General features: G+C 42.0%; 1 protein-coding gene across 1 annotated transcript; it reads left to right on the top strand.

The window, feature by feature from the left end:
• Window positions 1–202: 202 nt before the first annotated feature.
• Window positions 203–25338, top strand: litaf (lipopolysaccharide-induced TNF factor). Its single transcript, XM_048552232.2, has 4 exons — window positions 203–330; window positions 20264–20448; window positions 21436–21586; window positions 23006–25338. Exons 2-4 carry the CDS (start codon window positions 20280–20282, stop codon window positions 23112–23114), a joined length of 429 nt encoding a protein of 142 aa, XP_048408189.1. The 5' UTR covers window positions 203–330; window positions 20264–20279; the 3' UTR covers window positions 23115–25338.
• Window positions 25339–25788: the final 450 nt, after the last annotated feature.

The raw sequence follows: 25788 nt of genomic DNA, 5'->3' as shown, positions 1-25788 counted from the left end.
TGCTTCTAGGGCTTGAACTCGGGTCTCTTGGTTCAGAGGTAGAGACATTACTGCCGTGTCTCCAAAGCCCTCCAAGGCAGGGAATTTCCTGAGGTCGGCAGAAGTGCTTGACTGATTGGGATTGGCCATTAGTGCCCGTGAGCGAGCTGGCAATCAGCTAATAGCGATCGATCCTCGCCGCAGTGCGGCGTCATGTGTTAAATAGAGTCAGATGATACTGGCTCATACTCAGGGACAGAGCTACAGTGTGTGGTTTGTTTGTGTTTTATTATACGGGTACAGGGGTCCCTTTACACCGCTGTCGGACGTGGTGCATTTGAAGGATTTGAGGTAAAGGACTCGTTGGTATTTCTGCAATTCTCTAGTTCGTTTGCTGGGCTTTGTCGAAGTGTTTTGTTTTTTTTTAAGTAAAAATTTTGTACGATGATGGTGTGTGGGTTAGAATCAGTTGTAATGTTGTAAACGTTCTGGAAGAAAGTGTCTCGTAGCCCACCCCCGCCCCTCAAATCAAGCAATGTTGTGTATGTTAATGTTAGGGAGGGTGTTTGTTTGAACTGAGTCAAAAGTGACTTGTTCACATCGTTGTATTTAAAATAGTTTGCTTTTTATAAATCCTGGTGCCTGGTAAAGAGATGAAAGTTAGTACATCTTACTTAATTAGTCATAAGACTCTGTATTAGGTCAACTCCTCTATTTTTAAAGCTAGCTACCACGATGATGTGAGAATAGCTAACTACTTTTAGAAGTGTCTTTACTTTTCACGGAAGAATCCACAAATTTCTCAACTCGCAAAGTCCCCTAAGCGTAGCGAACTGATCTCAGCTCGGTTTAATTTGAAATTTGTTTTCACCGGTCATTAAGCAAAGTGCATTTACACTAGCTAAAATAAACATTGCCATTAAAGCATACGCAGTTTCTGTTAAATAATTTAAGGGTGGGGTTGGAAATAGGGTTATTAGGCTATCGCTGTTTAGTACTAAGTAGCCAGAGCCTAAATGGAAAACGAACTGTTCGTGCTCGTTGTGGATTTTGAATCTGCATTAGACTTATAAGGAAATGGAGTTCTTTTAAATTAAAAAGCTGAAGAAAAGCCACCAGGATTTGAAATGTTAACTCGACTTTCTTTGCACAGACGCTGCCAGACCTGAGTTTTGCCGCAACTCTTTTTTGATTTGAAAATAAACTTCTAGTGTCTTATGCTTTTGCCACCTTTTTAATGGGTTAATACACCTGTAAACTGCAAGCTGTCTATAGGGGATTGGTGGAATGAACATGACCACTCAAGCCAATGGTTTTTAACTACTGTACAATGTTGTGAAGTTTGTAGGTAAACGTTTGTTTGTGAAAGCATGCTGCTTTACCTGAGTGTGGAGGCTGGTGATAATGGGGACTGCAGATGCTGGAGAATACGAGATAACAAAGTGTGGAGCTGGATGAATACAGCAGGCCAAGCAGCATCTCGGGAGCACAGAAGATGATGTTTCGGGCCTAGACCCTTCATCAGAGAGGGGGATGCTGGTGACTGTGTTTCTGATCTTTGTGTGCCTCTTTATTGAAGGCAGTATCTGCTGGGTAAACTTCCAGAGCCATATGTTATCCAGAGCAGTATGGTAGGTGTGTGTGGAGTTGTTTCTCACTGAAGTGTATAACAAGGTTGTGAGCTGCCACTATAAACTACACTCTGCTCTTTCTCTTGAGACTTGCTGCCACCATCCTCTTCAGGAAACTAGATCTACTTTCTCCAGTGAGATGGAGAAAAGCTGCTTGGCCTGGCCAGATTCTGTTGAGAACCATCTGGTTTGTTGTGGTAACAATTACAGGTTATGTTGATGATTGCTAGGCATTAGTCATTAAGTTTCTCAAACAAATGTTGAGTCCTTTTTATTTTGATAAACTGTTTTGTCCACTAGTCTCAATCTTATGTTTTAATATGAAGATCTCTCTAGTAGGTTTTCATAGCTGAACTAATGTACAGGACAATAATCTCCAGATAAAACTTCTGCCATGAATACAAAGTCAGAACTTTCTGCTAACACTTGGGTGCTTTATTCATTCACGTTAAATGTGATAGTAGGGTTTGCGACTACCTCCATTATGGGTGGTGTTTATGGCTGTCCAGAATTAACCTTTCTGACTCGAGCATAATAATGTAGTTACTGAAAATCTAGATCTAGCTATGGTGTAGATTGTAATCAGGGTCAATAGGATGTAAAATGTTGAATAATGCTGAAGATCTTGAACTCAATGACTATGAAAGGCTGAGTGCTGTATGGGAAGCTTCTACCATTTGAGCAGTGTGACCCATTATTGTCACTGTCAATCTCCTGACTTTCATGCATGTCTTTTTAATGTAGTAAGATGCCCCAAGGTACCTTCCAACTGTTTCTCTTAACACTTGACCCTGAGCTAGCTGACTGGAAGCTTGGTTAGAAAGCCATGTTTTAAGGAGCTGCAGCTATGGCCATCACTTAGTTTTTCAGACATGGTATGTGCTGATTGCCAGTATTAAAGTAGATTGCTGGTAGAAGGGATTTGATTGATAATGAAATGATAAGTTGGTGACCATTGGTACAGTGTTTGAATAGGATTTGGTGTGAGTTAATCTAGGCAGCAGTGTGAAAAATGTTCATGCTGTATTAAGGATTTTGTGAATTGAAACTTCAGTATTATAACATCCATCACTAGACTGGATGCTGGAGAAACTGTACAGATCTGGCAGCATCTGTACAGAAAGAATTAATATTGAGTCCAGTGACCCTCCCTAATAGAATTGTATAACTTGCCTATTTCAAAATTGACCATAACTTGATTGCATCATGCAACAGGCTTAATGAGCTGAATGGCCTAATCCTAATTGTGGCTACTGATGTTCTCTTGAATCTGTGGGATAGTGTTTTGTTCGGCACTTACTGATCTTAATGCTTTTAAGCTGCTACCATTAATGAATGCAATAAATTTCTCAAATCAAGTTTGAGGGAAGGCTAACCTCAATTTAGAGTACAGGCAATCTGCAAATTAAAATTACATGCTACTTAACAAGCAACATTTTTATAACTGAAATGGTTTTTCAGTCCAAAAACACTTTTTTCAGGACAAATTTTCAGACTGCCCACCTGAATTGAATGGAGGTGGGTCAGAGTTGCAAAGTGCCACTCTATCAGGAAATTTTGTATTTCTTTTGAAGTGGAGGTGCTGCTTTGCTTGAAGCCCAGTGCCTGTTTTCCACAAGGAAAACAGATCAATATTGTGAACGGCAAGCGGTGTTGCTAGGCTACTTGATACACTTATACAGCTGATCTCATCTCTGCCTCAGTTTGCTTTCTGCCCATTCCCTGTAACTCTTCAACCCATCACTAATTTAAAAATCTATCTGACAAGTTTATTCAGGGTCACATTATCCACCATGCTCTGGGGTCGTGAAGGCGATAGTCAAGACCCTTTATGAGAGAAGCCATTTCTCCTGTCTGTTTAAATCTGTTACACCTTAGTCTAACACTGGTCTCTCCTCCTGGGTTGCCCCTCTAGGTTGGAGGTGGGGGCAGTGTGGTGGAGACACATCTCCATGTCTATCTTGTCATTCCCACTAGCATCTTGTGCAAATTAACTAGATTGCCTCTTGCTCACCAAAACTTGGTCAAGTTTAGGTCTTAACTGCTCAATCCCTCCTTGTGAGGCAAGTCTTTTTTCTGGAGTTAATCTAATGAGTTTTCTGAACTGCCCACCCCCATGCAATTACTCCTCTCTCTCCAGTAAGAGAATAAACAGTGCTCAGTACTCGGCGGGGGCAGCGCAAGTTTGCTAGATACTTCTAGAATGGCACTGCCTGCCATAAAAGTAATGCATCTTCAGCCAAATTCACGGCGTGCTTAGGGAGTGTTTGAGGTTTTTTAACGCAGAGATCTATTTTCAGGCAAGTGTTACTTTTTTCTTTGACTCTGTGGTCACATTACCTATTTCATAGCTTTTGGTGAGCACCCCAGTACTTGAAGGAAACCTCAATTGATGGAATTACTTCCAATGGATTGAAGTGGATTAATGTTAATCCCACACATGGGAAATCTTAATTCCATATGTGTAAATGAAAAGTGCAGAGCAGATTCTAAATTGCATCTTCATGTAATGTAAGGGGTGTGCTGTTGTCTGCACTTCCTAGAATATCCCAGATTTTACCCAATGTGCCACTGCACAAGTCACAATTGGTTCACTTCAATGTATTGTTAACTAATGGATTAAATTACTTGGAATTTTTCTTAAGTCATCTGTTCTCTTGCTGTGGCTATTAAAGTTTGAGATTGCACTGCTTGTGTAGAAGTTGCCAGGTCACTTGGTTAGGACTCTGTGCTGCACTCCTCCAGTGGTAATAATAAAATGTGAGGCTGGATGAACACAGCAGGCCAAGCAGCATCTCAGGAGCACAAAAGCTGACGTTTTGGGCCTAGACCCTTCATCGGAGAGGGAACTGGAATAAATGGGGAGGTGGACCGAAGATGGAGAGTAAAGAAGATGGTGGAGAGAGGATAGGTGGGGAGGGGATAGGTCAGTCCAGGGAAGACAGACAGGTGGGATGAGGTTAGTAGGTAGATGGGGGTGCAGCTTGGGGTGGGAAGAAGGGATGGGTGAGAGGAAGAACCGGCTAGGGAGGCAGAGACAGGTTGGACTGATTTTGGGATGAAGTGGGGGGGGTGCGGAGAGCTGGGCTGGTTTAGGGATGCAGTTGGGGAAGGGGAGATTTTGAAACTGAAGTCCACACTGAGTCCATTGGGCTGCAGGGTTCCCAAGCGGAATATGAGTTGCTGTTCCTGCAACCTTTGGGTGGCATCATTGTGGCACTGCAGGAGGCCCATGATGGACATGTCATCTAAAGAATGGGAGGGGGAGTGGAAGGTTGCAGGAACAGCAACTGACATTCTGCCTGGGAACCCTGCAGCCTAGAGTTGCTGTTCCTGCAACCTTCCACTCCCCCTCCCATTCTTTAGATGACATGCCCATCATGGGCCTCCTGCAGTGCCACAATGATGCCACCCGAAGGTTGCAGGAACAGCAACTCATATTCTGCCTGGGAACCCTGCAGCCTAATGGTATCAATGTGGACTTCAGTTTCAAAATCTCCCCATCCCTAAACCAGCCCAGCTCCACCCACTGCATCCCAAAACCAGTCCAACCTGTCTCTGCCTCCCTAACCGGTTCTTCCTCTCACCCATCCCTTCCTCCTGCCTCAAGCTGCACCCCATCTACCTACTAACCTCATCCCACCTCCTTGACCTGTCTGTCTTCCCTGGACTGACCTATCCCCTCCCTACTTCCCCAAATATACTCTCTCCACCTATCTTCTTTACTCTCCATCTTTGGTCCACCTCCCCCTCTCTCCCTATTTATTCCAGTTCCCTCTCCCCATCCCCCTCTCTGATGAAGGGTCTCGGCCCGAAACGTCAGCTTTTGTGCTCCTGAGATGCTGCTTGGCCTGCTGTGTTCATCCAGCCTCACGTTTTATTATCTTGGAATTCTCCAGCATCTGCAGTTCCCATTATCTCTAACTCCTCCAGTGGTGTTTAGTTAACTTCCTGTCCAGAATATAGGACTCGGCATTCTGTGAAGCTTGAGATTTGATCATGTTTCACGTCAGTCACTTTTTTTAAAAAAAAGCCATGCTCACTTTATCTACAGGATGCCAATGTTTACTGATGAAATGCTGACTGGTACTGTCCAAACATCACTTCAGAATTTTTCTCAAGTATGAGAGCACAAAGAGTGCATGTGCAGTGCTTTTCATGGCTGAGTCACTCCAAAGCTGTTTCAGCCAGTGAGCTGCTGCTTGATGTAGTCAGTGTGATTGTAGGTAATAGAAATAGTACATTTGTTTCACCATGAAATGACCCTGTCTATGTGCAGGTTGTGTCCTCCAGAAGGGCTCATTCCATGTTTTGAACATCCAATTAAGGGCAAACAAGGCTTCAGCAGCAGCTGTATGGGGCTAGAATGTCTGACGATTTCTGTTCCCCCTGGAGTCACACTTTACATTTGAACCCATAATATTCTGAGTGGAGGTGTTGCCGCTCTGATCAGGAGGTGGCAAGTTTTGCAGATCCCCAGAGTCAAAGGCAACACGAGCTGGAGGAACACAGCAGGCCAGGCAGTGTCAGGAGCAGGAAAATTGTTAACTTTCCTGCTGTGTTCCTCTAGCTCCAGTGTGGCCAGTGGCGTGCTCTGCCACTTTTTTGACACCTACTGCTCACCTGACTGTCCCCTGCAGGTTGGGCCTGTTTCCAGTTTTCAATTAACTGGAGCAATGTTCCTCCTCCTGGTCTCATTTTTGTATATACAAAATTGTTCAGAAAATCTACCAGCAATAATGCTGTGATCCTATTCGGGGAATTGGATGCGATCCATTTGAAAGGAATGAGTAGTTTTTTATACACTACATTCACCCAGTTATTGATTGCCTTCTTTTTGCCTAAACCCAAAAAACACATTCCCTTTCCTAGAATTCAATACTGCTTGAAATTGCAACTCCAATGTCCTTTTGTGGTGTGGTACCAAGACACTGTTTGAGCACTATGGAACACTTTAACATGTTGCTTTTGTATGTTTGCACACTTCATGGTATAATGCAAATCATTTTGTAGCATCAATATAACACTACTAAGCAGACTAATATTGAGACATGAGTTCAAGTATCACTAAAGCAGATGTTAAAATTAACTTTTTATGCAATTAAGCTATTTGTTACATAGAACAAAACAATACAGCCTGGGAGCAGGCCCAAAACATAAGTTGCAGGAAAGCTTAGCAGGTCTGGCAGTATCTGTGAAGAAAGAGTAACACTTTGGGTCTGACCCTCCCACACCAAAGTCTTCAGATACTGCCAGACCAGCTGAGCTTTTCTGCAACTTTGTTTTTGTTCCTGATTTACAACCTCTGCAATTCTTCTGTTTTTAAACCGGAATAGGCCCTTTGGCCCACACTGTAGTGTCAAATATCTTCACATTAAACTAATCCCTTCAGCCTGCCCATGTCCCTCCATTCCTTCCCTAATGTGTTTTTATCTAAAGCCTTTAAACACCCCTGTCATGCCTCCATAATAGCGTGAAATATGGCAGTAAAACAGGAGCACAATGTTTGCTTTGCTTGTCTCATCTGACCATATGTCTAACTTTTTTCACTTGGCTTCAAGCCTAGCAAGCTATCCAGCCATGTCAAACTTAAGTCTCAAAATAAACTGGATGCACAGACTAGCATTGTTTCCAGTATCTTGGTCATTGGGAAATTGTACTGACAGTTATCCGCCCCATGAAAAGTCAGCTATTGGAATATGACTGTTCTTGGGCATGTCCCAATCCTGCACCTTAGATGGTTGTATAGAATATATTTAGTACTGTCAATATTGACCACACCATTAACTTGCAGCACCTGGTCAAACATGGGTATGAACACATCCTGCCTTGCTAACCTAACAATGACTGTACTCAATCTCCATATTGAGAGGAATGACCACTTCACATCCTTGTGAAGATAGGGTCATCTTCACATTTGAGGATGACGTGTGGTACAATCACTGTGCCAAATGGAATCAACATAACAGATCTGGCAACTTAAGATGAGGTATCCATGAGCTACTGTGGGCAACAATAGCAGAATTGTATTTGACCTAGCTTCCTTTTCAATGAAGAACACAGGTGGGCATACCAGGAGCAGTGCTGGGTATATGAAGTGAATTGTGAAACTTCAGTAGATTAAGCAGCATGTGGTAGGTTGGGCTCAGCAACTTTTGCAACCAGCAGATCTGATCAGAGGACTACAGCCCTGCCCCATGCAGTATGGAGTGGTGATGAGCAATTCACTAGCTGGGGAGTCTGCCCAAATCAACAACACTTGCTGACTTTTATGCCCCTTGGCAAACAAGTTTACACTTACACCTGGACTGTGCAGGCTTGGTTTCTGGTGGCTACACTGCTGTTTTTGTCATAAATCCCTTTTTATGCTGACCATTCTGCAACTGCTCTGTCAATTCCACCCCCCCCAACCATTTCACATATATACCTAGCTGTCTAATGGTGAGCAAACATTAACCAAAATGAATGGTCAGTAGTTGTGACTCATCTTGGAAACACATTACTTCCAATTTGATTTTTAACACCCTCTCTGAAGGGTCTAGGCCTGCAACGTCAGCTTTTGTGCTCCTGAGATGCTGCTTGGCCTGCTGCGTTCATCCAGCTCCACACTTTTGTTATCTTGGATTCTTCAGCATCTGCAGTTCCCATTATCTGATTTTTTTTTTTTTAAACACTAATGTCTTTTGAGTAGTTTCTCTTTGGCATCTCTCCAATGCTGGAGAAACTAAGCAGTATTGGCTGAATCCATAGTTTTTAATGAGTCCAGTGAAATTTTTTGGCAACTGTTTTTGGTTCTTAAACAGTAGCATTGACACAATGTGGACTGAACAACCCATGAGGTCGGGGGGGGGGTGTGGTGGGGGAAGGAATGAGTTGATGTCTCAATTTTTGAGAAGCAAAAGCAATTTTAATGCTGTGACACTTTGGGTTTGAGTCAGTCAATGGTGAGAAATGAATTTCTCATGACAAATTGTGTAAAGGCAAGATTAGTTTCGCCTTAATGTGAGTGATTAAACTTGTGATTTTTGAAGGGAAATTAAGTAATCCAAGAAGAATGAGTCTTCAACCACTTTAAAGTGAAAATGGAAGGAAAGAGAACTGAAACAAGAGCAGGTGCTCTAATACTGAAGCTTTACTATTATTTTAATCTGAAACAGTATAACTTGTCACATCTAATCTCCTTTTCAAACAAAAAGGAATAATCCCTGTCAGACCCCTGAGTTGGGGCAGCATCAGTAAAAGTTCTCCTCTGTATCTAACCAGGCAGGAAGGTTTACTCATAAAAATAGAACTTCTTTGCTTCTGGTGAACAAATGGGACCTTTGACTCCATGTCCACCAACTACTCAAGGTAGGCACAAACAGGGGGTAGAATTGTAGAAACTTTCCCCAGCTGCTTCAAAAGCAAAGGAAACACCTTTTTTGGAGGGGGTGGGGGAGAAACAAATCTCCTCTGCTGCTTTCCCCATTGAAGGCTCCTGGGACAAGGATGAGGAGTTTGAAAATCCACAAGTTCCTTTTCTCTTAATTTTGGAAAAAACCCTCTCCCAACCAGAATGAGCACGCCTGGAAACAGGCATGTACAGGGTTTAAATAAAAACCTCCTTTGGCTCTGCCAATGGGTCCAAACTCCAAAAATTAAAACAGCCCTCTTCTGGGCACAAAACCAAGAACTAAAACTTTTTAAAAAGTTGAACAAAAACATGATTTACTAAATCAAATAACTACCACTATCCTGATTTGGAAAACATTTTTATTTTGTTCCTTTTTTAGGAAATTTTTTACCTGCCAGTTACATCTGATTGTCTAATAGATCAGTTCAATCGGGTAGCTTTTTGATATGTCACTTGCAAGTTAAAGGTGCATACCTGCTTGAAATAATCACTGAACCATTCTTAAAATAGAATGGTTCCTATGTAGGTTTTATGTTAACTGTAATTGCCTGTGTGGAATTTCAGGAGGCTTGCTGGCATGCTGCTGCTGTTTGACATACAACCAGCCATTGGGAATCTACTTTTCTCAAATACTTTCACACTTCTGGCTGTTGCACAAACATAGATATTTACATTGTACTGCTAGACTGTTCAATGGAAAATTTTTTGACTTGTGAACTTATTGGGGAGGGTGAGCCAGGATGTGGCTACCACTTTGAGACATGCTGCTGTCACAATGGTCAGATTTGAAAGAAAATGGTGAATCCTAGTATTGTGGTGTCTGTAATCTAACCACTGTGTATTTCAGATGGTAAATGAAACTCTTGTCCTAAAACACCTAGTTTATTTCACTTCTAGAAACTAGTGGGTCCTTTTGACTTTTTTAATGTAGCAATTCTGCAGCAAGTGGGTTTGAATCATGCAGGCTTCTGCTTTTACCTTCCACATGCAGCTGAGTTTCTCCTACTTCTGTTTTTGGTTTGAATAATGTGATTGTTGTGAGCATGTGATTTTTTTTTTGTGGCTTGCTGATAGGCAACTTGTGTGGTGTGGAATGGCAGGGTTGAGTACAAGATGGAGTCAAGCCCCTGAGTCTAAATAGTCTCCCTGTCTGGAAGGGTCTAGGCCTGAATCGTCAGCTTCCCTGCTCCTCTACTTGGCCTACTGTGTTCATCCAGCTCTACAACTTGTCTTTCTGGCTGGAGTTTTTTCAGTCTGGCTGGCCCTCCCTCCCTCCCTCCCTCACTCCTGCAGTCTGGTCCTCTTAGTGGTTGAACTTGTTTGCAATCTTGTAAGTAATTTCCTTTTCCTTTTTAAACTGACAACTGTCAGAATGGCAGTCTTGTCATCCTTTTTCTTACAATATAGTTTATTTTAACAAAATACTTGTACTGTAACTAAACTCTCTTGCTGCTTTGAGTGGCCTGGGGGAGATGGCAACTTTGAACTGCAGAAAGGAGCATTCCTTTTTGAACCACTATTCCACTCCATCTGACTTGTCCACAGTTGCTTCCTGCTTTCAATATATCTGCATTTAATTGCTTCAAAGTAGTAACCAACTTCATCTCTAGATGTTTCCCATTTGGGGAAACTCTGAATCACTGGCAGTAAAGCATTTCCTAGTCATTCTGCCTTTTTGAGGTCAGGACTTGGACTATCCTCTGGCATGCATCTCATAGAGATGAAACTTAAGTTACTACTAGGCTAACAGCAAAACTCAACCACTACCCTGACTCAATCTCACTCTAGTCTGACACATCCAGACTACCTGTTCTTCAGCTGTCTTTTTCTTTTGATACCTAACAGGGGTCGTGCCCCTTCTTTCATGTGTTGTTTCTTTTTTTCACCTAAGACTAAATGAAAACATCTTGCCTGCAGCTAGCATGGTAAGTCCTGGTTAGGAGAGACCAGCTGAGGTATGGCAATTTCTGGCACTGCTGTTGACAAGATTTTCTGGTCCAATCCCCTTGATTTGAGTTGGAGACCAGCCATGGGGTGAGTGGAAACATGAGGTGGCATGGGAAGGTGGCCCAGGTTGTTTATGCAGCACGATGGCTCAGCAGTTAGCACAGCTGCCTTACAGCACCAGGGACCTGGGTTAGATTCCACCCTCTGGTGACTGTCTGTCTGGAGTTAGCACATTCTCCCTGTGTCTGCAAGGGTTTCTTCCAGATGCTCTGGTTTCCAAAGGCCTGCAGTTGAGGGTACATTAGTGGTTCTAAATTAACCAGTATTCAGGGATGTGTAGATTAGGTGGGTTACAGGGGGATGGGTCTAGGTGGGATGCTGAGGTTCAGTTTCCACAGTGTGGAAATAGGCCCTTTGGCCCAAGTCCATGCTGAACCTTGGCATCCCAGCCAGACCCCATTCTTCCCCCCCCCCCCCCCCCACCTTGTAACCCATGTAATCTACACATTGCTGAACACCATGGGCAATTTAGCATGGCTAATGCACCTAACCTGCACATCTTCAGACTGGGAGGAAACATAGGCACCCAGAGGAAACCTATGCAGCTGTGGGGAGAATCAAACCCAGGTCCCTAGTGCTGAGGCAGCAGAGCTAACCACCTGCCACCATGCTGCCCACCAAGTTGTGTGGACTTGTCAGAAGGGCCTGTTTCCACACTCTAGGGATTCTGTGAATCTAGTGAGAGGCCATGGGCCATTCTCTGGAGAAGCTGGCATGCTGATCATGGGAATGAGGAAATATTAAACCCTACAACACAGCCAGTTAAGTATGCATATGTGGACTTGCTGTCCACACTATTCCATTTCAAAGTATATTTTATCATACCTCTGTATAATATCACTAAAGCAGTTCTCCTCCATATTCCAACATAAAATGGAAACCCTGCATTTGTGGCTATATCCAGCAAACAACCCAAAGGCATCTTTTTACTACTTGCGTGCATTGGAGACTCAGAGGGTCCAATAGCTGAGCAGAGCCCCACTCCAAGTTAACTCTGGCAGACCTTGGATGGTGGTCTTTCCCTACTGAGCTTTGGTAGTAGCTGATGCCCCAAACTTTAGTACCCCTTAGCACAGTTCTATTGGTCTGCACCACTCAGTTGAGGTCCATCTCCTTGCACTGGAAGACCAAGTTTTTGGTCAGACTAAAGTGTCTTTTGCCAAGTTGGTCCTCCCCAAGTGCAGCCAATGTTTAGATAACAAGGTGTAGAGCTGGATGAACAGTGGGCCAGGCAGCATCAGAGGAGCAGAAAGCTGATGTTTTGGGTCTGGACCCTTTAGAAATGGGATGGGGGTTGGTGTGCAGATAGGGATCTGAAATAGAGGGGGAGGCAGTGATGGAAGGTGAATAGTAGAGCAGATAGCTGGCTAGAAGACACAGGTCAAGGAGGCAGGGATGAAGTTAAAGTAGGCAGAGTAGGGATGGGGTTGGTCAGTGAGGGGAGAGGTGGGATGGTGGGGACAAGAGGGAGGGCTAGTCCTGGGATAAGATTGGGAGATTTTGAAGCTCAGCCAACATTGAGACTGTTGGGTTTCAGGGTTCCAAGGCAAAATGAGGTGCATTCCTGTTCATCTGCCTGGCCAGCTGTGTTCCTCCAGCTCCACACCTCGTTATATCAGGAACTACTGATGCTGGAGTCTATTATTTCAGTCACCTTTTTTAAAATCTGTGCCCTGAGGAACAGAAGGTAGAGCATAAGAGACCTGCATTAGAGCCGATTTTAGGATGAACTTAGTCTAAAAACCACTTGTGCTGCTTGGCCCGCTGTGTTCATCCAGCTCCACACCGTTATCTCAGTTTATCCAGCATCTGCAGTTCCCATTATCTCTGATCTTTCTCTAGACTTTTTGCAAAGGCACATTCTTACTCCCCTGCCTACTCCTCCTGGTGGGGTGGTGTGTGGTCACTGCAGGAATACATTGAGCTCTTTTAATACATAAAGGAAGAAGCCAATGTGAACACAAACCCTCTTTTTAAAAAAGTGACTGAGCAAGTAATTGGGAAGAAAGTATTTGAAAACTAGAGCAAAATGCTCATTTGTGTTTGATGGTAATAGCAGTCCAAAATGACTAAACCAAGAGCCTGAAATAAAAATACTGTCATACTTAATGTCAGCTGGTGGTTACCCTAGCATATTTAAAGAAAATAATGAGGTGATGGATCTACTAATTCCAAGTATCCTTAGATCCTGGAAAAGTGCCACAGAATTAGGAAAACTCCATTAAGTATTACATTGGCAAAGGAGAAAGGTCATCTGTCATTGGGAAAATGTTCTTGTATTCTGAAACGAGTGACCTTTTAAACATATATAATCAAATTGCAGAGTCAGCATGGCTTCATAAAGGAAAATCATGCCTGATATTTGTTTGAGGTACTGAGCATGGTAAATAAAGGAGAATTGGTAGTCTTTTGGATACTGCACACTTCCACACATGGGTATAGTGTTGGGTGTTGTCTTTCTGATGGAAAGAGGAGTCTCATTAGATGTGATTAAAAAGCATTTTTAAAATCAATCTGAGATTACTGGCATGCCACAAGGAACAGTGCTAGGGCCACAGCTGTTGCAATGTATTAATGACTTGGTTAGGGAAAAAACATAATCAAATTTACTGATCCCAAAGAGGTGGGAAAGCAAGTTCAGGACTCTGCAGAGGGAGTTGGACAAGTTGCATAGGCAAAAACTAGGCAGATGGAATATAATGGAGGTTTGCACTTCTACATGAGGAGTAGGTGGGGGGGGGGGGGGGGGGGGGTCACTATTTAAATAGGGAAAACTAAAGCACAGCAATTTAAGAACCTTTTGTGCATACCTCAAAGCTAGTATCCAAGTTCAGGGTAATAAAGAAGGTAATAGAACATTTTGGCATCATTCCCAAGGAGAATGGTGTGCTAAAAATAGGGGGCCCTTTGTATGCTTTTAAGAAAAACACACGTGGATTGCACTGGCATTGGAGGTGGTTCAAAGCAAGTTGATCCTGACATGAAGTGGTTTGTTTTCGTTGAGTAGGAGGGTCTGTACAAGAATACTAGGAAAGCTTGACAGGGTAGATGCTGTGAGGTTTTTCCTACAGAAGGACCAGTGACCAGAGCATACTTTGAAAATATTTGTTCATGGGATGAGGGTATTGCTGGCTAGACCAGCACTTATTGTGCACCCCAGAGGGCAGCTAAGACTTGATAATCCCTGAGTAAGGGGCTACCTATTTGGGGCAGAGATGAAGAATTCTTCAGTTAATGAATCTGTGCCATTTTCTTACTGCAGAGGCTGGGTCATTGAGCCTTTTAAAAGGCTGAGGTTGTTAATTAGTAATTAAAGGTAATGGGTGCAAGGCAGGAAGTCCCAAATTGTAACTAGTCATCCAGTAATTTGTATAGTGGAGTAACTTGATAAGTTGAATGGCCTACTACTTAGGCCTTGTCAAGTTGATCTTGACTTTTTTCCCACTTAAACACCAAGAAAGCTTCTGATTTATACAAGTATCAAGACTGGTTTTTCTGTTTAAGAGATTTGTAACTCCAGTTCAAGCACTGAACTTGGGTGAAATTACTCTTGGCAAGATAAAACACTGTACCTTACCAAGAATGTTTCAACATTGTTAAAACAGCTCTATTGGGCAACTTGAGGGGATAACTGTGAAATCTGTTTCTCTAACTACCATGGTTTCTTTTGTATCTACTACTTTTTTCTTCCTTAAACAACCACTCGGACTAAATATAATTCCTTTCAATCCAAGAAAACCTGTAATATTAATACATCCTGTGAAATGGAATATGAATTGAACACCACTCCTTACTTTGAAAGGACTTTGACTTTGTGGAAAAATGTGTTTAATGAAGCAAGTTTTTCCTATGGATGTCTATATTTAACTGCCAAATGGCCTAGTCATGAATGACAACCTAACTTTCACTTATCTGCCATGAAACATTCACCTGGGCTTACCTGTGGTTAACACAATGCTGTATGACTTTATTACATGGATGGAGTGGTTAAAATGAGTGTCTAACAATCTGTGTAGAGAATGATTTGATTTTCCTGGTGGTAAACTCCTCCATTAAGTTCTTCAAAAGAAGTAGATCAAAAATCCTCAAATTGAGGACAAATATTGTTTTTTTTTTTTGGGAAGAAGCTTAGACTGGAATAACTAGCTTTAGTAGTTCTCATGTCCTGGGTAGACTTCACGTTAAGCTGTAGAACAAGGGAGGTTCTACTTGTTGCTCCCTCCCCCTCAATGAAATTTAAAATGGAGGTATGGAAGACTGAGTAATAGAATGTGTTCTAAACTCTTGGGCCTTGTTAACTTTCGTTAGATGAACTCTTCTGCAGAGTTCAAATACAAACAACACCACTTCTGATAAAGTAATCCTTTCACATAAAGAAATGAGGCTTGAGACAGTCATGAAGTTATTAGCTGACCTGATCTCCAAAGGAGCAGATGGTAACTTCTTGTTTTGATTTTTTTTCTGAAGAGTATGCTGGCTTTGCACTTCCAATGCAGTTAATTCAAAGGACACTTTTTTGGGAAAACTTGGCTTGCTTTATGCCTTTCCTGTGCCCACCCCCACAAAGCCAAAGATAATTCATTAGCACTTGGCTCACACATTTACCTGTCAGCAAAGTCCTCTTGTGTAGAAATATTGCTGGTCCAGTGTTTTATCTAGATAAAGATCCCATGGCAATGCCATTCTCTGTACTTCATCACCAGATTGACTTTCTTAAAGCAGTATTCTGAAAAGCCACCAGACCTGCTTAGTTTCTTCATCCAGCTCCACACTGTTATCCTAATTTTTCCAGCACATGCAATTCTTTTGATAACTAGTTAGGTTAGATTTGCCCTATCTTCTGTACTGGGCATAGCTATGCAAATTTTTGCATTGAGTAATACCTGTACAGCTGTGTCCATGCCAACCAGACATACTAAATTAATCTAGTCCCACTTAGCCCTCTGTAAACACTTCCTATTTGTATACCATCCAGATGCCATTTTAAATGTTGTATATCCCTGCCTTCCATTGTTCTCTTCAGTTATCTGAGTGGATGTGGCAGGACTACAGAGCTAAGATCTGATCTGTTGGCAGTAGAATCACTTGACAGTGTCTATGACCTTGTACTGTTTGGTAGCTTTGCCAAGTTGATGCCTCCCTTTTGGGCATGACTGGTGTCTCCTGGCACACCCTCTGCACACTAATTCTGTGATTATCTCAGACTGGTAATGGTAGGGGCAAATACATTGGGCTGAAGTGCAGTTTGCCAGCTGATGGCCCACAGTGCCTCAAGGATACCCTGTTCTACTAGTTCTGTTCAGTGTCATTCAGCATAGTGATACTGCCACATCCCCTTTATCAGAATTCACAATGTGGCTTTTTTTGCTGTTCAGAATGGTATTGTACTACTTACAATTTCTGTAACATGCTGTCACACTTTGACCTGTTCCAGCAATAGTGAAATTGCCCAAGCTCTCAACTTTGACACAATTGTCATTGAACCAAGGTGGCTTCCTCCCTCCACCTCTTTCTTTCCCCCCCCCCCCCCCCCCCCCAAGCCTGTATCTTGTTGCAAACAACTGTTGCTCAGTTTATTTATTGTCCATCATGTCAGATTTAAAGGAAAACTGCTGAAACAGCAGCTCAGTAAAACACAGTGCATGGTGCCTACTCTAAGCCATGTTGCTTGGATATCTGAACACCTTGCATTCCATTGTCTCCTGAGCAGTAATCTGCTCAAACAAATGAGCAAGTTCACACTGGACCTTGCTACAGCATTGCTTGCCTGGCCAACTCTTCAAAGCTACTTGTAGTACTTTTTCACTAATGGATTGTCAATTACAGTATGAACCAAAGGAACCAGACAGCTGCTGCAATATTTCTTTCTAACTGATATTTTATGGTGTGAATATGATGTCAAATCCTCAACTATTCTCCAACACTAGGCAATTTGCCTGCAGATGTGTCATTGGTTAACTTTTTTAATTACAGGCTGACCCTTTTCAAATACTTGATCTATTTATAATGGCACAGTTGATTATTTTGAAATGGCTTTTTGGGGATGGGAGATGGAAGGGCCTTCTATTTGATCTCTTCAACCCAAAGATGGCACTTCCCAGGTGTTCCACATCCTGACTCTTTCCCACTTCCCCAGTGCTTGTGTGGCCTATGGGGTTGCAGTTCTGCCCATTCACTCACTCCTGACCGCTTCTCTGCATCTTCTTTGTGGGTGCCCCCCCAACGCACACATGGATTTGGGGCCCACAGTCAGATGTCTATATGAAATGAGGGGTTTAGAGGGATGTGAACCTGAGGAAGGTTGGCATGTCACAGACCAGTTGGACTGAAGGGTCTAATTCTGTTCTGCATGGCCCTTTAATTCTAGCACTTGGTTATAGCTCTGTGTACACACTGTTTGCATATTGTATGAGGGTAATGAGTCTGAAGAATAAACCACTCCAGCTCAACATGGTTACTAGTGTTGATGCTTCTAATGTTGATGTTTTTCAGACTTTTTTGTGGATGCCAGTTAAGTCCTTGTGGCTTGTTTTAATGCTGCTCTCCACTCTTTTGAGCATTGTTGCTATTGAGTAAGGGTCATAGGGTGCTCTGTGCCAATCCCGCTGTGGGTGGGGAGTGAAGATTACAAAATCTGAAATCTGCTCCAGGCCAGGCTGCCATGTGGGCATATGATTTTTATCCTTGCCCAAGTGACTGGTCCCGGAATATCGGATTGCTATGTGCCCAGAACATTCAAAACTTGTACAAGGCAGAAAGAAGCCACATACCACTGACCCTCAGCATTTCACCTGGAGCCCAAAATTTAGCCTGGCTAATCCACCTAACCCACACGTTACAACTGAGGAAACTAGAGAACCTGGAGGAAACCCATGCAGACACTGCATGGAGTTTTAACATTGTATCCTAACTTAATGGAATCAAACCTGGGTCCCTGGCACACTGGAGCAGTGCTAACCATGGAGTCAATGTTTTGGTAATATAGCATGGTGTCACTTCTTTGAAATTGCTTACAGGACTGCATGTACACCTGGCTACTGTTTGAGCCCAAACACTTTCTTCCAGTGGACTTGCTCCCCCACAATTAGCTATCCTACCAGCATTTGTTTTGGGGGGGGGCTGCAGAAGCAGGGGGGAGAAACCAGGTATTGCTTTTCCAACCTGAACAGTCATTGTTTGTTTTAGTGGAACATTAACTTTCATGACTTGTGATCAAGTTCTCCCACACTCTCCGGTTACACCCACAGTTTTTTCATTACCAGGAAACAAGTTTTAAAACAAACACTGATACATCTGATTTCTCACCCTTTTTTGGTTTAACTTGGCTTTCCTAATACTTAACATGCAGAGTCAAATGGGCTAACTTCCCTTTTTTTGATCTGTTAGGGGAAGGGGTGGGGTGATGGAGTCAGACAGAATTACTTTCCTTCTGAGTGAATTAAAAAGGATATTGTAACAATCCAGTAGGCTGGACAATAACAAAACTATGGGCATCCTTCAAAAAGATTGGTTGACTTAAAGGACAGTATCTCTTCTTCAACGTGCCCATCACCCCCCCCCCCCCCCCCCCCCCCCCCAACCATGAGGATGCAAGGAAGGGCATTTTTTAAACTACAGCAGCTTGGGTAATGGAAATGCAACAGTCTGTTCTGTTCTGCTGTGCAGTCGTTCTGATCCAGGAGCGCACAGGGCCAAGTGGATGCAGATTGGCCACTTTGACTGCCAGGTGGAGGTAACAGCAAACCAGTGTATGTTAGGAGGATGGTGATAGTCAGGCACTTCATTTAATTCTGACTCCTTAAACCAGACACTTGTACCACCTCTTTCCTAAAGGATTTGAGTGCAGTGTGACAATGGCTTCCAGTGACTTGGGACTATAGATGTAGAACAGCTCCTCTTCTCCTTTCAGTGTGTGATTAGGAGATGGGGTGTGACTAGTGCCAATAAATTAGACAATTCTCAGATTTTACTTCATAGTTTGCTGTCTTTAAACCTGGAATTTCAGCTGAAGAGGAGCATTCCAGATTTTGAAGTGTTAGAGACATGAACTCTTGGCTCCATTCTAAACAGATGGAAAGAACTGTTTTCCTTATGGCAAAACATGTTAAGACATGCTGATCCCCCAAGGATAACATTCTTATGGGTTTTAAACATGTACCTTCAGTGAATTCTTTAATAGTAACTTTTGGAAGCTGTCAGCAAAGACAGGACACTCTGTAGGCCTCATTTGAAAATCTTTTCCTAAAACTTGTTGGGACACTCTCCCATTGTAATTGTTCCCCACAACTTCCACTATTTTGAAGATGTTATAGAACATAACAGTACAGGCCCTTCAGCCCTCAATGTTGTGATGACCTGTAATACCAATGTGAAGCCCATCTAACCTACACTATTCCATGTATGTCCATATGCTTGTCTAGTGATGACTTAAATGTACCTAAAGTTGGAAAATCTACTACAGTTGCAGGCAAAGCGTTCCATTCCCTTACTACTCAGTAAAGAAACTACCTCTGACATCTGTTCTATTTCTTTCACCACTCAATTTAAAGCTGTGCCCCCTCATGCTTGCCATCACCACCCTAGGAAAAAGGCTCTCCCTATCTAACCCTCTGATTATTTATATTGGCCTTTTAATATGTATTATAACCTTCCTGAGCAAAGTAACAATGTTACAGAAAACCTAAAGTTGAGTACTGTGAGATGTTTCCCAGTTTTATTTGTTTTTTGCTCTTCTGTATTTTCCTTGTCTCTGGTGAATCGGTGTCCTTTTGGATCATGAGCTGTGGCCATTGCTGGTTGGACCAACACTAGTGGTGACTCCTCTGTTTGCCCTAAGCAATGGCTTACTGAGGGATCAGATATGAATGGTTGTAACTTTAAGGTGGGGACAATTTGGAGGGGGATTTTGGATGGTAAGGAATGTTTCCATTCTGGGTGTCTGAATCTGAAATGTGCTGTCTAGAAAGATAGTGGAGGTTGGAAGCCTTCTCCAACCTGTTTTTAGGAAAAAAAAATTGAGTACTTCAAATGTCCCATATCTTTTGAATGGGACAAGTGTGGGGAAGTTGGATTAGTATTTTTGGTGATAGTTAAAATGGTGCAGATTCTGGACCAAAAGACCCCCTTTTTTTTCATGAATCTGAATAAAGTTACATGTTGGAAATTTGTCAAACTGCTCCAAATGAGTCGAGTGTACAGTTTGGAAGAGTTAAGTAATGTGCAAGTTATTTCAAACTGTATTTTATTTTTTTAGGTGATATATTTCTCAAATGGAGTCAAAAGGTCCTTCTGCACCACCCCCTACCTATGTGGATTCTATGCAACCACCAAGCTACCAAGCAGCTACTGACAGTCTACCTTATCCTGCTGGACCTCCCATGGGAGCTCCTGGGGTGCCAGTTACTCCATATCCACCCCAGCCTGCAGCTGCTCCTGTTGGTAAGTCTGTTACTCTGCCCATTTTCCCATCAGGAAAAAAGCTAATGAATTCTTAATTGGTTACATACATTTTAGATGCTTGTGAAATGGGGAATTTGAGTACATGCCCCCTTTTTCTGCATGAGTGGACAGCTTCCATGTTGTAGCCTGTAGAATGTGCTAATACTTGAAGTAATGAAGCTAGTTTGTGCCAAAGGAATAGACTAACTTGGTGTGTTTTCATGGTCAAACTTGCTCCTGATCTACAGTAGCAATCTGGACTTATGGGCATTTTTCTCTTTGCATAGTGTCTACTGACTTTTTTCAAGAAAGGGTTAAGTCTTGAGCCTGCACTTAAACCAAAACACAGCATCTGGAATGGGTTAATCTCCAAGCTTGCTGTTGGCTGTTTTCATGCTTGTTGCCTTTGTGTTTACAATGCTTGAACACTTAAGAATCTATTGATCTAATGAGAGGCATGGATAGTGTCGATAGCCAGAGACTTTCCCCAGGACAGGATTGACTGCCATGAGGGGTCATAGTTTTAAGGTGTTAGGAGGAAGGTCTAGAGGAGACATCAGAGGGAGGTTCCTCACCCAGAGAGTTGTGAGCACATGGAATACTTTGCCAGTGGTAGTCGTGGAAGCGGAGTCATTAGTGACATTTTAGCGACTGCTGGACATGCACGTGGACAGCAGTGAATTGAGGGGAATGTAGGTTAGTTATTTTTATCAGGATTATTCCACGGCACAACAACATGGGCTGAAGGGCCTGTACTGTGCTGTACTTTTCTATGTTCTAATCTACTTTGTTCAGTTGTGCAGGCTGGGTTTGAGCTGTTGCCAGTATTGCTCCAATACGTTGCAGACCACAAATTCGAGGGAGGCATATTTCAAGAGAAAACTATAGAATTATTAATTATTTGATCTTTGGTCTATTTTAAATTTGCCAAATATCATCTGAATGGAGGATGCATTTCATATGCTGTTTTTCTTCCTTTCCCTTTAGTGGTGCAGACTGTTTACGTACAGCCCAGGCAACTCGGTTTCCAGCCAACGCAGACTACCTGTGCATCCTGTAACCAGTTAGTGCTAACCCATGTTGTCTACACACCAGGTGCACTAACCTGGCTAAGTTGTGGAGGCCTCTTCCTTGTTGGGTAGGCTGTCAATGTAACTTTCCCTAAAATCTTTGCATAAAATTCACTTTTAAAATACATCTGCCTGCATCATCTAACCTCTTGGTTAAATGGACATTTTTGCATGAATACAAAGCTGTTTCTGTAGATGCTGATAAGAGCAGTCAGCTGGCAAACTGTATAGGTGCAAAAATGGGCTATTGTTTTTGGGGCCCACTTGCAGAATAGATAATGGAGTGCTGATCATGGAAAAGTGAATACTTCAGCCTGTGAACATGACCAAGCAAGAAATTGTTACTGTATATCCTACTGCAGGATGGTGTCAAAAATTGTCAGACAGTGAATAGCTACAACCATGAGCCAGTTTCTTTAAAGAAAACTTGAATACTGCCAAATCTGATCAAGTCACCAAACACATGCCTCTGACAGTTCCAAGGGGCAATAATACCAGACATATGGAAGGCCTCCTGAAGTTTGCAGAAAAACATTCTTTAAAAACTTACCTCGGGGGCTGAGGAACTAAGATTCTGTTCCTAGCCTTGTGTGGGAAGATGAGGCTGGCACTGCTGCCTCACAGCATCATGGATCTGGGTTCAGTTCCAGTCTTGGGTGACTTTGCAACCTGCATGCAGACATATTCACCATGTGTCCACTGGTTTTCTGCAGGTGTTCTCACTTCCTCCCACAGCCCAAGAATATGCAGGTTAGGTGGATTGGCTGTGCTACACTTATGTAGTATGCAGACTAGATTAGGCATGGGAAATGCAGGATATTGGCGATAGGATGGGGGAGGGGTGCTGATTCAATAAGTGGAGTTGTAGTTAAAAGATGTGTTAAGTCACATCAAAAGTTTGGAATCTACCTTTCAGAATGAAAGTAGGTAATTTCCTGACTAATAGTGATTTGGTGATGTAGGCTATGTTGGGTGTTTCAAGAGACTCCCAAATGTGGAAGGAGGTTTTGAGGGTAATGTGTGTCCAGAAAGGGTCTGGCATCAAAAACCTCTGATCACAGTAATTGATCATTTGGCTGAAGAGGAAGTGAGGTGTATTAGATGTTTGAGTATGGGTTTCAAAAACAGATACGATAAGGCTAGATCAACTAGCATTAATGGCTGGATTCACTGTAATCTAGTGCAAAGAGTGTACTCTAGATTGTAGAAAACTGAATTTGTAGCAATAAGGGTCTATGGGATGCTCATGAGAAACTTACTTTAGTGTACAGTAAAATCCTACTTTTGGCTTAATTCAGTAGTTACAGTCTAGCTCCAAGTCTACAACTAAAGCCATATTGTTCTGTGGTGCCTCCATTAGACTACTTTTACTCCTCAATTGTTTTGCTGTCATCTCCTTTTTGAGGGGCTATTGTCTTAATTCATCAGTCTGTCTTGAAACTACTTTGTCCTAGATGTGCTCTAATTGTCTGACCTCTTTATAATAGGTGTTGGCTTGGCTGCTGTCTGATCCCGTTTTGCATTGATGGCCTTAAGGATGTGGAACACTTCTGTCCAAACTGCAGAACAAACATTGGTGCCTGCAGACGCCTTTAAATTTCATTCAGGTTTCACTCTGCTCTGGATGTAATCTGGATTTGCTCTGGACTGCTGTTCACACGGTATCTGTTCAACTGCTCAGACTTCACCTGAGATTCAACAGGCACTGAATTTGGAAGGAAATCTTTCGTTCCGCAGAAGACTATCTACAGCCTGCCTCTAATTCTCAACTGCATCTGCTAATCTGTGGCTCTGAGACTCATGAGCAGCAATTTTAATGACTGAGAATGTTTTAAGCATTCAGGTATTTTGCCACTTAGTTTAAATATCCCTTTTTAATGGGTTTTGGCAATTAGCATTATCTTTAAGCAGGTCTCCAAGTAAAAGGATTTGGATTGTTAAGTAAAACTTGTGCTGTTTGTTGATTAAAATCTTTTCAATAAAATAGTAACATTAAAACTAAAAAATCAAGGCCTAGATTAAAGATAGCAGCATGTATCACATCACATGCCTGAACTGGTGGTCTGACATTTTCTCTGGGTGCTTGGTCTATTTGGCTCTACTGTAGCTACCTAATTTTGGTACATGTTTGCACATCACCATGATTAGCACTGCCGAAACACTTGGAAACACTTGGATTGTATTATGGATTCTAGCTTATTGAAATAGATCACTTCAAAAAGAAATCCTTAGTTATTTGTAACCTATAGCATTGTAAGCCACAATCCCTTCCCCAGATGTGAAAATTAAGCTTTGGAAGTTCATGGGGGTGGGAATTGTACTAACAAGAAATAAATGTGACTATACTCTTTTGAATTGGAGGTGCCAGTGTTGGACTGAGGTAGACAAGTTCACAAGCCTCAACACCAGATTTTAGTCCAATTTATTTGAAATCACAACTACTGGTTGACCTCACCTGACAAAAGAGCAGTGCTTCTGAAGCCTGTGATTGTTGGACTATAATTTGGTCATGTGACTTCACCTTCTTTCTGTTGTGAACACTTGAACAAATTGTTGCTAATTCCACTGATGACCCACTTTGAGTTTACCTGAAGAGACCCTCTTGTAAAGAGGCTAAACCAGGTCCATGATCTGATCATGCAAATGACTCAGACCCAACAGGGGTGCAATGAGTCTCAAGACTTGCTGCAGTAGCAAGATGTACAATTTTTTTAATTGTGGAAACTTTTTAAAATTTTTGTAGCAAATAAAATGACTTTCTATGCTACACAAACAGAACTAGTGGTAGAAACAGACTTGATTGTTAGCCTGCTGGTTGATTTGCATTATTACACATGAATAACCTAAAATGACAAGTGTAGTTTAAGGAACTTTGAATAAAATGGGAGCTGCAGTCTAGAAAATGGCAAGAGAAGCTAACACCTCTTAAATGTGCCCTACTGTTTATGTTTTAGAAGTTCTCTAATATTTACAACCTTTACAAAAATGCTTTTATCATAACTTGCCTGCAATCTGTTATTTTGACCTCTGTCTACTGCACATTGCCAAGCCTACTTTCATTTGAAAATGGACAGCCAATCCTAGATACAGTACAATGATCCTCTGTGTTCCACTCAGTGTATAATTTTTTTTAACAAAAATAAGGTTAGTTTAAAATCTGTGGAAAAGGTACAATACATGTGCAGTTAAGTGCTGGAACTATTTTGGGGGGGTAATGCATACAATACCTATTGCTTGTACTCATTACAGTCTTGCATTTACTTCCTTTTTATGCAAACTTTAAACAGCATACTGTTAATTTCAACAGATCAGCATACTTGTAAAATGGCAGGCTTTTGCAAGCTTGGTGCCTGTAGACTGTTAAACTAAGATGCAGCTTGATTCTGTTAAACATAACTCTTGCTTTTACACCTAGACTGTGCTTCAGAGCTTCTCATTGGAAAGTTTAATGCACTAGAACGTCTCTAAATAGAATAACCATTGAATTTTAAAGTTCTGGTGTTGCCAATGCAATCTGTTTTAGGATTTTTGTTTTAAGTTTTTTTTCCAGACTTTAGTGCTGGACACAGATGGAAAAAATCATCCAATTTTTCAGTATTGGACTTTTATTTGAATGTGAATTGTTCCAATCTGCCAGCTGTCCAGATTAGGCTTGAACAAATCAAAGGTAAAATTTTCCAATTGAATACTGTAAATAAACCATTGGCCTTTTGTACCTATTATCCCTATTTTGAGTGGGAAGCTTTTTCTGTCTGAAGTCCTAAAGATGTGTTGACACAACTTCTGTTCACTGAGTTCTTAAATAAAAACAAAATCATCACCAGAAGTTCAAATTGTCTTTATTCCATAACAAACTGGCAGATTTTTACAAGATAAGACAATTGCACTTATCATTGGCTGCAAATGTGAAGAAGCTTGAATACCTGAGATCCATGCATTGTTGTCTTTTTTTCCTCTACTGAATTCCAGTTGCTTTGTGTTTTTGCAGTGAGACTAACATGGTGGCACGTGCACTCACACGCAGCTCACTGAGTCCATCTCCAACCTTATTCAGTGTTTTGGTCTGTTCAGCACTGACATTAGGAACACAGACATTCCCTTAAAGCTTGTTCTCTCAGTGAGATCGTGGCTGATCTATAGCCCTACTCCACATACTTGCCTTTGACCTATATCACTCTGCTGTTCTCTTCTAAAAGAAACTTTAAAATCTGCTGAATAACTTAAACTAGTGGACACTAAATCAGTTTTGTTCAAGGTTTGAACCTGGAAC

Source organism: Stegostoma tigrinum, chromosome 23 (assembly GCF_030684315.1).
Source record: "Stegostoma tigrinum isolate sSteTig4 chromosome 23, sSteTig4.hap1, whole genome shotgun sequence".
NCBI classification, from domain to species: Eukaryota; Metazoa; Chordata; class Chondrichthyes; order Orectolobiformes; family Stegostomatidae; genus Stegostoma; species Stegostoma tigrinum.
This window is presented reverse-complemented; position numbering and strand designations above follow the sequence as displayed.